At 43.3% G+C, this 12955-nt stretch overlaps 1 protein-coding gene across 6 annotated transcripts in view; it reads right to left on the reverse strand.

Annotated features, from left to right (window-relative positions):
- Nucleotides 1-4582: 4582 nt before the first annotated feature.
- Nucleotides 4583-12955, reverse strand: part of LCORL (ligand dependent nuclear receptor corepressor like) — a 212492-nt gene continuing 204119 nt past the window's right edge. For 3 of the 6 annotated variants that reach the window (XM_078772398.1, XM_078772399.1, XM_078772396.1), the window contains exons 8-9: nt 10874-10912; nt 4583-9922 (exon numbers count right to left, since the gene is read on the reverse strand). In XM_078772398.1, the coding sequence (XP_078628524.1) occupies nt 5104-9922; nt 10874-10912 (4858 nt within the window). In that variant the 3' untranslated portion in view covers nt 4583-5103. The remainder of the gene's footprint in view (nt 9923-10873; nt 10913-12955) is intronic. The other 3 variants (XM_078772400.1, XM_078772401.1, XM_078772397.1) reach the window with 1 other exon arrangement.

Here is a 12955-nt window from a genome sequence, read left to right on the forward strand (position 1 = left end):
CGGAAACATGGTGGTGGGATGATGAAGTTGGAAAGAAGATTGACGAGAAGAGGAAGAAGTTCAAGGAGTGGCAGAAGGCGAAGGGTATGGGGGCAGAAATGGTAGAGCATGAATGTTATAAGGCAGCCAAGAAGGCTGCAAAGAAAGAGGTAGCAAAGGCGCAGGAGGCATGTAGGAAAATGTTCGGAGAATGCTTGGATTTGGAAGAGGGTCAGAGAGCGGTTTTCAGGATTGCAAAGCAGATAGTGAAAGAGAGGTGTGATGTGATGGGGGTGAGTTGTTTGAAGGATGAAGTGGGACAAATCGTTGTGGACCCAGATGGAATTAAAGGAAGATGGAAGAGATATATGGAAATACTGTTGAATGCAGAGAATGAATGGGATGGCAACATCGAGAGTAGCCCAGTTTTAGGACCGGCAGAGAAGATAACCGAGAAGGAAGTTGAAGAAGCGATAAAAGCAATGAAGCGTAGAAAAGTGGGGGGGGGGGGGGGGGGGGGGGCGACGGGAGTTGTGGGATATATGTTGAAGGCAGCGGGAAATTGGGGTGTGAAGAGAATGACAGAGATCTGTAATCTGGTGGTGAAAGAAGGCCGCATTCCAGTGTATTGGGAACTGAGTACCCTCGTCCCTCTATACAAGGGGAAAGGTGACCCTCTGGACTGTGGCTCGTATCGAGCGATAAAGTTATTGGAGCATGGAATGAAGGTATTGGAAAGGGTGTTGGAGAGGAGGATAAGGAAGAAAGTGAAGATTGATGAAATGCAGTTTGGATTTATGCCAGGAAGAGGAATGGCAGACGTGCTTTTTATTGTGAGGCAGTTGCAGGAGAAGTACATGGAGAAGAGGAAGAAGTTGTTTCTTGGGTTTATTGATCTGGAGAAAGCATTCGATAGGGTTCCACGTGAAGTAGTGACATGGGCATTGAGGAAATTAGGAGTGGAGGAATGGTTGATCAGAGTAGTGATGGCAATGTACAAAAGAGCGTGCACAGCTGTAAGGACGAAGGACGGGAACAGTGGTGAGTTTGAGGTGAAGGTGGGAGTGCATCAGGGGTCGGTACTAAGTCCACCACTATTTGTAGCTGTGATGGAGGTGTTGGCTCGGAACGTAAAGGAGGGTTTACCGTGGGAGTTGTTGTATGCAGATGATCTGGTGTTGATTGCAGAAAGTATGGATGGACTGAAGGAGAAGATGAACAAGTGGAAGGAATGTATGTAGACAAAAGGTCTGAAGGTGAATAAGGGAAAAACGAAGGTGATGGCAAGTGGTAAAGCATGCGGTGAGGTGAAAAGAACTGGGAAGTGGCCGTGTGCTGTGTGCAGGAAGGGTGTCGGAGTGAATTCCATTCAATGTACAATGTGCGCTGAGTGGGTTCATCAAAAATGTAGTGGTTTGAGAGGGTCATTAGCCAGTGTGGCAGCTACATTCAAGTGTAAGGTGTGCACAGAGGGAGCTGCAGATGGAGGAAATGTTGAGTTGGACCTTGGAGACGGCATGAAGCTGGAAGGTGTGAAAACATTTTGTTACCTAGGAGACATGCTGAATGGAGAAGGTGGATCAGACTCGGCAACGGTTGCTAGAGTGAGATGTGCATGGAAGAAGTTTCGGGATCTGAGTGGCGTGTTGACGAGGAGGGGAGTGTCGTTGAAGCTGAAGGGAAAGGTGTATGCTGCATGTGTGAGAAGTGTTATGATTTATGGGAGCGAGACATGGGTAATGAACGTAGAGCAGCAACGAAGGCTGGAAAGGGTGGAAATGCGAATGGTTCGGTGGATGTGTGGAGTATCATTGAGAGAGAGGAAGACAAATGATGAATTGCGAAAGATGATGGGAATAGAGCCTGTGATGGATGCTGTGAAGAGAAACAGGTTGAGATGGTTTGGTCATGTGTTGAGGAAGGATGAAAGTGACTGGTTGAGAAGAGTGATGGAAATGAATGTAGAAGGAAGTAGAGGACGGGGAAGACCGAGAAAGACTTGGCTAAAGATGGTCGAAGAAGAAATGCGGGCAAGGGGGTTAACAAGGGGAGATGCAGAAAATAGGGCAAAATGGAGAAGATTGTCATGGGGACCGCAAGGCGAACCCCCGCTCTTGCAGGGAAAATGGCCTTAAAATGCCTGTTGTTGTTTGTTGTGTGTGTGTGTGTGTGTGTGTGTGTGTGTGTGTGTGTGTGTGTGTGTGTGTGTGTGTGTGTGTGTGTGTGTGTATATATATATATATATATATATACATCTACCCCTAATCCTGAAAATCGAAATAAAAAAGTATTCATCCATTGAAAAAACAAACAAACAAATAATTTGGTCATTTTGATTGTCAAATAATTTATACCTTTTTTATATAAGTATATAGATTTGAAGAATTCATTATAATAATAATAATAATACATTTATTTTATATAGTGCTTTTCAAGAAGCCCAAAGACGCTTTGACAGAGTACAAAGTACACCCCCTCATTAATATTATAAGTTTCCAAAACGGATGCCACAGTACACAGGAATGTATATGCTGTCCCATCTGTCCACCAGGCAAGGTTGACATTTTAGGGATAATATTATACCAAACAAATTCTGCATGACCTGCAGATTTAGCTTCAACATTTGTGATAAATCGAACCTGTGACATCATTGTATGAAAATAACAATATATTTATAAAAATTCAGTGCACAAAACTGCCCCATAGGTTGACCCGTAAGAAAATATGCACTCAATGGTCAAGGCATAGCCTAGGTATGTGTTTGCGTGGTAGGCTTTGTAACCTCATGGTCGATTGCATGCTTCAACATTTCAAGTCAATTTGGCCATAAAAATAATCACCTTCATGATTTGAGACATCTCATGCACCCCACATGGCATCTCGTTTCAAAAAAATGAAAGTTAAGCACTGGATAACCCTAATGATGCAACAAACTAAACAAATCCCAGCAAATGATTGATGAGATCTAAAAATCAACATAAAAAAAAATCACGAACAGAAGACACAGTGGAACCCCATGCTGATCCACACTCTCTCCCAAAAGTATAACACAAAAAAATGCACTTTGGTTTGAAATGAAAAAGTAAAGGATTAACATATGAGTATAGGTTTCTTAAGATATATATATATATATATATATATATATATATATATATATATATATATATATATATATATGTATATATATGCACACATTCTATACCTCATTCACACCACTTGCAAAAGATTTGTATCCCTATGCTGATGAGGAAACAAAGCATTGTGTGATTATGATTATCCAATGCACTTGCATAGGGTTTGTACATTAGGCACCTTGGGCAAACTGTGATACCCGACAGTTGAGAGTTGTCAAACAGCAAAGTAGAAATCCCAAGAGTATTCTGTTTGGCTGAATCTGTGTTTAAAGTCATGGAATCACAGTGCATTGAAAATTGGCAAAACAATACCAAACAAACATTCCGCAGGACCACAAACGGAAACGAACGCACGCACACACACACACACACACACACACACACACACACACACACACACACACACACACACACACACAGACAGACACACACACACACACAGAGAAACACAGAGACACAGACACACCGAGAGAGACACAGACACACACACATCCCCATTAACGGCGTGAAGTGACTCCACTCTCTGCCGCTCCATTCCTCATCCCTCAGATCGGCAGTCTGCAGCCTCCTCACTCTCTGCAGACCTGGACAAAATCACAGACTGGGCAAACAAGTGGAACATGTCTTTCAATCCTGACAAATCTCACACTCTTACGATATCTCTCCGAAAAGAACGACTGGACAACCCTCCCATCTACTTTCTGAATAATCCTCTCCAAGAAGTTCTGTCACTCAAGCTTTTGGGTCTCACTATCTGCCATGATCTTTCCTGGGAAAACCACATTTCCAAGCTGGCCTCCAAAGCCAGTCGCTGACTGGGCATCCTCCGTCGTGCGAAGTCCTTCCTTGGCACACCTCAGCTCCTCACCACATACAAGGCTTTCATCCGCAGCTCAATGGAGTACTGCTCTCCCCTCTGGGCCGGTGCTCCTGCCTCACACCTAGCTCGTCTTCACGCTGTTGAAACCAAAGCATTCAGAATCATTGGAATCTCCCGCGATGACGCTATCTCTCTGAGGGCCTTTCACTTACTCACCGCAGTTAGGTTGGTGGTCTTTCCGTCTTCTACGGACTCCTCTCCGGCCTTGCTCCCCCAGCTCTCTCTGGGTTCTGTCCCCCAAATATCCCTACAGGTCGCACAAGATCTGCCTGCAACCCTCTTATGGTTAAACTGCCAAAATCAAGACTCTCTGCTCACCTTCACTCCTCTTTTCTCCCGCCTCTGGAACAAACTCCATCACTCTCTTCAATCCCACTCCTCCCTCCAGGTCTTTAAAACGGCTGTTCACCACCATCTCTTATCTTCCCCAATCCAAAACCTTGATCTTTTCTACCCCCGCTAATGTCACCCCAAATCCACTTTTTGAGGTGCCGACTTCTTTCCTGGAAGTCCTTGGTGTCCTTGCGTTTTATACCTATCCTGCCCAACCCCCCCCCCCCAGGCCCTCTCCCTCCCACACATCTCCCGATGTCCCTGCTCTCAAATGTTGTGTTTGTGTGCTGCCTCCCCTTCTCTCCCCATCTTGTCGACCACTCCCCTTTTTATATACTTTGTTTGCTTGTTTGTTTGATTTGTTTGTTTGATAAATGTTAGCTCTTTCACGAGCCTTGACTCTGTATACAAAAAAAAACAAAAAAACACATCCACCCACACACACAATTTCAGGTTGTCGACAAAAAGTAAAAGGCACCAAAAATGCTGATGCCATTGTGGTTCATAAACCACTATTCAAATTGGCAGGGATTTCAAAATCCACCATTGACAAACAGCACTGCACCCATTAAAACCCCTGAGCCGATTTCTACAATTGAGGATTTTGTATTTGTGTCACTTTGCACTTTGGATCACAGTACCTGGTGAGTGTCCATACTTCTGTTCTCTCTTGTGCATAAGCTTTAACTTGGTCAAAGATAATTCACCAGGCCGATCCTGCAATTCAAACACATGGATACTTCACATAGTCTGGGTGCAGTGGACATTCTACTTGAACTATGGACGAGAAGTCATGCTCATATTCTTCGATGAGCAGTCGTCGTTAAGCAGGGCCTTTAGTTCCTGTGTCAAACGCTTGCAGCGGTTGGGCACTTTCCGAAATCGCTCAAGGTGCTTGGCTGAATACTTGCACATAAAGTGGGTCCTGAGTTGGTAAGTTGAGCAATACGTCCTTGGATGTGACCACCTCAACCGGCTGATTCTGCGTCTTCCTGGTAGTCGTACACCTGTGGCCTCGCTCGACATGCTTCTTTCATCATCTTTTGGGTGCAGCACAGTGTTTGTGAGCAATCGCCGAGAGGCCTTCTCCACCTCGGAGATTCCCATGAGTGGATGGGCCGCAAGCTCGGAAACAATCTTCATGTTAGGACGATTCCTGTAGTCTCGACGTGAGTCACGAGAGACAGGTTGATGCGGGCTTATCGCAAACTTCATCTGTTTAACTTTGGCACCAAAATCATGTGTTGCTCGACAACAATGTAATTTGCATTTGCATCTGGCCTCCTGTACTACAGATATTGGATCTCTGGCATTGGCCTTAGAGATGACCTCCAGGGAGTGGGTCTCAGTGGTCTGCATCAACCACTCATTGATCTGAGGTAAGCTGTAATTGGTGCTAAATAGCATTCGCACCAGAGAGTCCGTGTTCTGCCCCTTAGATTTTCTATGTTTCTTTCTGGAGGACAACCAAACATCTTTAATGATATTTTTGCACTTCACAGGAGAGCATTTTAGTTTCTTTTGCACATTTATCCAGCCTCTGTTGAATTGTTCATATTTCTGATTTAGATAGGCTTCTGCATTTTCCAAAGTAGGTGGCAGCACAAGATGTCGGGTTGCAAATGCTAAGCAATTCTGCGGTTCGGCGGCATTGCTTTCTGGAGCTTCGCAAGATGGAAAGGGCTTTTCCTCTATGCATTTATTATTTTTTGTACATTTTATTGGTGAACCTTCATGATGGATCCCATCCAACGGTGCAATTTTGTTCGCAGTTCTCAGTTCTTTTCTCAACAAGGTCCTCGGATCTGTAGTCCTAGTTATTAAAATCGCAGGTTTTATACAACTTACATCTTCTATTTTGTTAATATACCCTTCGGGTTGTTCACCGATTTCACGATCAATCGATGCAACTGTGTCACTTGCTGCGATCGTTTTGTTTCCGTGTTCAACGGAATCGGTCAAAGGAACATCAGCGATCTTTTTCAGAATATTGCAGCCATGCTTTCGTCTAACTGCCAACATTTTACATTTTTTGCGTAATGAATGACGTTTATTCATCCTCCGCGACTTGAGGCACACATTCTTTGTAAACTGTGTTACTTTTGCAGGTGACAACTTTTGTGATGAAAATTTTCCATTCTGGTCATTAACAGCAAAACAGCATTCTGATGACAGTACCTCTTGGTGGGTTTCAACTGGTTCTTGATCATTGTTGTGCATCATCTTTGGTGGATCATTTATGGTGACGTCACTCTTAGTCACAGTGTGAATTTGATCTGAAGGCAGCTGGATACTTGTTGGTACAGTCGTTTGCTTTTGGGAGTAAATATTGCTCACGTCTTCCGATGTCTCATTTAGTGATGCTTGCGTGGCAGGATGATAAACCGGAGTAATGCGAGGCAGATCAGACATGGTGCAAGAAGAAAGTTCGTTTCCATCTTTAACAGAATCGGTCAAAGGAACATCTGATGTCATCTTCAGAATTTTGCAGTCATGATTTCCTCTTACTGCCACCATTTTATGTTTTTTACACAATGATAGACGATTCTTCATCCCCTGTGAATTGGTGCAGGTTTTGTTTGCAAACTGAACAACCTTTGCAGGTGACAACTTTTGAGATGTGAATTTTACAATTACACCATTAACAGTAGAGCGTTCGGATGACAATACCTCTCGGCGGGTTTCATCCGGTTCATTATCATTGTTGTGCATGCTATTTGGTGGATCATTTCTGATGACATCACTTTCAGTTATAGTTTCTATTTGATCTGAAGGTAGCTTTGGAATAGTTTGCTTTTGTGAGTCAATATTGCCCACGTCTTCTGATGTTTCATTTAGTGGTGCTAGCGTAGCAGATTTAAGACCTGGAGTAATGCCAGGTACATCAGAGTTGATGCAGGAAGATGGACAATCCTCTGAGCTCACCCTATTGTCATGTGATGAGCCAAATAGCTTGTGGGAGTTGGAGTTTTTCTTAGTGGCAGGTCGTACAAAATTAGAGATTTTGTGGGTTGCTTGAGAACGAAGCTTCATTTGAAACTTGCTGTCATCGTTGTGGTACTGCACTTTCATCTGAAGCTCCAGATCAAGTGAAGGATTGTCCAAAACCGATTTGACACCGATTTCATCCTCGTCACCATTTGAAGATATTGTCGAAAGCCTGTCAGAATCCTCATGGAACATATTTTGAGGCTCGCAAGCCTCCAGGGTGTTTGTATGACACCGAGTTGTTGGTGTGTCTGGTGCAACCTCCTCAGTGAATGGCACGCCATTGAGCAAGCGATGAGAAACGCTCGCCACCTCTTGAGGTACGAGTTGTGGACTTGGTCTCGAAACAGATTCGACTTCGAGACATGTTTTCAAATGCAGTTGCGGCTGTGAATCAGCTTCTGCAAAGACACTATTTTTATCCTTTTCTGATTTTTGGAGACCTGTTTCCTCTGAAGTAACATTTGTTTCCGAATCTCCAGACTCACTACATTTAAGTGATGCCTTTGAACCGATCTGAGAGTGCTGACCTTGATCTTCTCCCAGCATATTTTCTTGCTTTATAAACCGATACTCTCCAGATGGGTTTGCATTAGGGCAAGGTGACAAATCCTGCTTAATGCATTTGACATCTAAAGGAAGCAAATCATTCCTGAAAGACTTGTCCACGGCATGCACAGGAGACAATTTTGAAGATGCAATTTTTTGATCAAGCGCATTTAACCAATGCTCTTCCTCATTCAAATCATGTTTAATGTCAAAGAGGTCATTTGAGTGCGTGTCAACTTTTGTGCCCATAACACAAACATTTTCTGTGGGAATGTTATTTTGTAATGAAGAACCTGAAATCCCACCACAATTTATGACAGTCGAATGATCTGTGTTTGGCAATTGCCGAACACTGTTGGTTGCTGCGGTTTTCTGAGTACCGAGTAACAACGCCTCATTGCCATCTGGTAAGCAAAAGGGAATTTGCTCCACAATGTCAAGTTTTGAATCTTCACATTTTGACGATTCATGCAGTAATTCCTGAGTGCCATATTCACAAGTACCACCAAATGATGTTTCTTTTTCAGAGAGACCGCTCAACTCGTCACAACTTTTTGCGGTCCACGCGGAAGCCACATCTGGTGGATAAGTTGGGAAAGTTGTAGCAGTAGTAGTAGTAGTGCTTGAGTGTGGAATTGCAGCATGCTCGGGGTCCCTGCAAAAATCTTTGCACTGCTGTAGGACCTGTCCACTCATTTTCTTACACATTTCTTCTGGTTCTTGAGGATTATTTGGAGACACTGCAGCTGGAGATTCTCCAGTCTGCAGGCTACCTGTTTTTATCACAGGTGACTGTCCTTTATGTAAAAACTTTGTTTGCACCTCCCAGTATTGCTGATTGCTGATGCAACTTCTAATGCTCTTGCGGGCTGTTTTTGTTGACCGACAGGGTTGTTCTTTGGACATAGATACCCCTTTATTGGCATTACTGACATAGACCACATCGGCTTCCTCGTTCTCTGCGGTGAAATTGCGAGATTTAAGGGGCTTGCGAGACCAACATGGGAGATGCCTTGAGAGCAATACAATACGTTGCTTCAGCTTTTGCTCAAGTTTCTTGGTTGATGCCCTGCATAGCGTTTGCTTTCTAGCTCCTTCGGTCTTCAAAGATCGACTGCTACTATCCTTATTGCAGGGCGCATCTTGCACAGCATTTAAATGCATTGCATCAGGCAGTGCAGTCTGCTCACCTGTAGCCAACTGCACTTTTTTTGTTGCTCTCAACCCAAAACCTCTCCTCCTCTTGGGAACCACTTCTTCATCCTCCACACCTCCCCCCTTATCGACTTTTGCATCAGCAGTTTCATTTTGATTTTCGGTGCAATTATTATCCTTAAAGTATGGCGCAGGTTTGCAGGACTGTGGATGGACATCACTGCATTTCAGCAAGGGCTCTAAAAGGGCTTCAGCAGTAACACCCAATGTTTCAGAAGTGCTCATCACAGCAGTTTCTGTGATAGAATTATTTAATTGCCTCAATTCTTGTTGGTCTGATGAGGTGGTATTATCAAGAGTACCCATGCTTGAGTTCACATTAATATCTTGATCTTCTTGTTGTCGGAAAAGTTGGGGTGGGTGAACGTCAACATCATTGGGCCACATCTTACATCCTCCTTCACGACTATCCTCAGATTTCAAAAAATGTGAAAGGTGAGGGGGTGATGGGCTTCTCGAGGTATCAGGTACCTCTTGACCATCATCTTTCTGGGCAGTTGAGCACAAACTTGACACATTTCCCACTGGCAGATCTGTTTTGTGGTTGACCCTTTTTGAAGACAGCATCACCGTTTTAAGTTTTCCTGCCATCGGTTGCAGTCCCCGTTTACAATTCGATAGTGATGAAGTGAAATGGCAAGAACCTGAAAGCCTTTTATGGGCTTGCCGTTTTTGCGTCCTCTTTGGTTTGACCTTGGATTTTTTCCGACGCGCTGATAATGGTGCTGCCTGCTGCTGTCTCAACAGGAGGTGGCGCAACATGCTTGCGAGAATGCACTGATGAGGTTTACACAGCTTTCTCAGGAACTGGTGCAGAAAGGAGTTTTGTGCACGTTCAATGAGACTGTAAGAAGGGGAGGTGGGAAGGGGGGATGGTAAGACAAAAAACACTTACTATTATACAATTGTTATAAATATTTTAGGAACATAATTGCAAAACACATTTGCTTGCTCCAAAATAACTATGGGTGCACAATAAAAGGTACTTTTACTCAGATGAGAATCATAGCCTAAGAACATTGAGGATAACTTTTTTAAGGTGTTTGAAAAAGAAATGACAACAAATAATTGGATCGACAGATGACGAGTACAATGTATAAATAAATAACAGTGAGGTTGTGCCAACACAAAATGGCAATATTTGGCATCAATGCAAATCTCGTGGGTAGAAGAGAAAGGGATAGTTCTTTGTGGAGAACAAAAGAAGAGATGGATGAATGAAAGAAAAGCAGAACATGAGACCTGCAATACGTCTCTCCTTGTGTCGCACTGCACACACAATATTTAAGACGACGTTAACATGCCTCCTGGTAGAATGTTGTTAATAGGATGTCATGACACAATCTTCTATGTGACAGGTCGACAATCTTATATTGCGTCGTGAGATGAAGTAGTGTGATCCATCCATGGGTATGCAGCGTACTCCTGGCTTACACGATTCCTCACCAACCCACGCCCTCCTTCCCCATCTCGGTAGATTGTGTAGGAGTTTAACATTTGGTCAGGATATTCATAAATAATGACTGACTTATTTCAATATGTACTGTGGGAAGGTTCACAAGCAACGAGATATATCTGTATTAAACACAAACTAAGCTTCATTGTAGGCCGCCAACATAAATTGCATGAAAAACATTATTAGACGTCAGTGTAGTTTTACATAAATGACAAGGACATTCATAATTGCAAACAAATGCAAATGCATAATTGCAAGACCAAGCACAAACGTATTATGGAACATGGGATTTGAACCTGAGTTCCAGGTGGGAATGCTAAGCAAGCCGTCTTGGCATACCTTCCAAAGGATGGTTCACTTATTGATGCAAAGCCCCACCTGCAAAGCACCAGGATGACAATTTGTCGGCATAGGAATCAAATCCAAGGTAGACAAGTTCAAAGGCGAGTCTGCTACATCTGAGATAGCCTGTCAGCCCACACAAGTTGAGGATGCATATTTAAACAGGAGGATGCTCGAAAACACAAAATGAGCCACAGCACGGACAAGACAGGTTGAGACTTCCAGGCTGCAGTGTCACTCTCGGACAGGAACATCAATGTTCAACATTCATAGAGGAAGTAACTCTTATTTTCACAGAGATATTTTGTTCTGACAAAGGGCGAACGTGTGAAACGACATCCGCACCTCGCTTACGTTACGGAAAACTTACTTCAAACTCATGGTTATGAAAATCCATTACATGTCTATCGTGTCTGCCAGCACAGACCAACACTAGCCCACATCGAGATGAGTATCTGGTTCATCATCAGGCCTTGACTAACCTTGCACATTTCCTGAAGTGTATATTGCTCATCCAAATAGGTTGAACTCCCACTCTCACTTAGATCAGAAAATGCTCGACCTTTCCCATCGCCCGTTCTTACACGACCCCGACATATTTCTGAGATAAACTTCATGCATGAACCCTTCGTAGAAATCCCAAAGCACCCAAATGTTTGATAGAATGTCATTGCGAATTGGGCCTGTAAATAGAAGGCTCTCTTAATTAACAACTGCTGAAGAATGTCTCCTGGTGCAGTTAGAGAACTTCTGGGATGAGTGAACAAAAACTTGTTCGCTTTCCTTAAACATTTTGTTATTTTTCATCTCGAACAGTACATCTTGTTCTTCTGGCTAAGGTTTGCTGGAAGTTGCAGCGAAGCAATCAGTATCAAGCAGCTGCCTTTCAGCATGAAAACAAACCCAACTAAAAATACTCCGAGTCGTGGAAGACGAGGCCGAAGAGCTGAGCAGAACAAATATTTTGGTCATGCAAAAATAGAAGGCTCTCTTAATTAACAACTGCTGAAGAATGTCTCCTGATGCAGTTAGATAGCTTCTGGGATGAGTGCTTCAGTAAAAGGAATTAAAGGCTTGACAAAGGTCTGCCAGCAGCACTGAACTTGCAAAGACAAAATACAAAAAGACCTTGGGAAAAATTCGTGCAATTTTCAGAAAATTATGTAAATTTTAGTGCTTGTTCTTCCTCTTGGCTTGGAACAATTTCATCCGCCACACATATGCGAAAGACTGCCAAATTGTGTTTTCAGGTACAGCAGATTACTTCAAGTTCAGGTAGCAATTAAGTTTTCTAACGTTTTATTTCTTCCAAAACGTGGTGATATTTGTTAAACTCTGTAGTAAATAGTAAGGTGTGTAAAATTGACTTCAGCTCTCTCTGCCGGACTGGGAGGCAGATGATTGGATGGAATCAACAGAATGTCACGTGGATGGACCCCATGTTGACCGCTTTAGCCATAGTTGTAGCAGAGACTGACCAGGCCGGAGATTAACTCTGAGAATGACCATGCTTATAATTTAATTGAAAAAAAAATGCACCTAAGAGCATGCGCCATGTACTTCACGCAGGATGTAAAGCCAGTCGGTAAGCAAGATTATATCCAGCTAACACAACACCGTTGGGCCAACGTTGGCCCAACGGTGTTGTGTTAGCTGGGTAATCACACAAATTTAACCCCTCAGCAATGTCCAAGCTGAAGATGATTTCAATGTGGTCAGATGATGGGAAACCATGGTGCGCACACTCTTCACCACGGATTAATAAAATTTAAAAAACTACAAAATATGCAGGACCAGGACGGGATAAACAAGAACAGCACGTAAAACCTGCACATCAGCCAGCTAAAGAACACAGGTATACTTTACCAAAAAAAATAAAAATGAAATTACCCCCTAAGGGCACCAACACAAACCTCCAAAACAAATGAGGAACTCGGTGCGAATGATCACATGCTATATCTTCCTTCAACATAATTAGCTTTGACGAGCGAAGGAACTGACGATCTCAGCCTCATCTCGGTAGCGCATTCTCACTTCTAAACTCAAACTCTGTCCCTCCATCATATCTGTAAGGTATAA

Source organism: Myxine glutinosa, chromosome 2, assembly GCF_964187855.1.
Source record: "Myxine glutinosa chromosome 2, kmMyxGlut1.1, whole genome shotgun sequence".
Taxonomy (NCBI): domain Eukaryota; kingdom Metazoa; phylum Chordata; class Myxini; order Myxiniformes; family Myxinidae; genus Myxine; species Myxine glutinosa.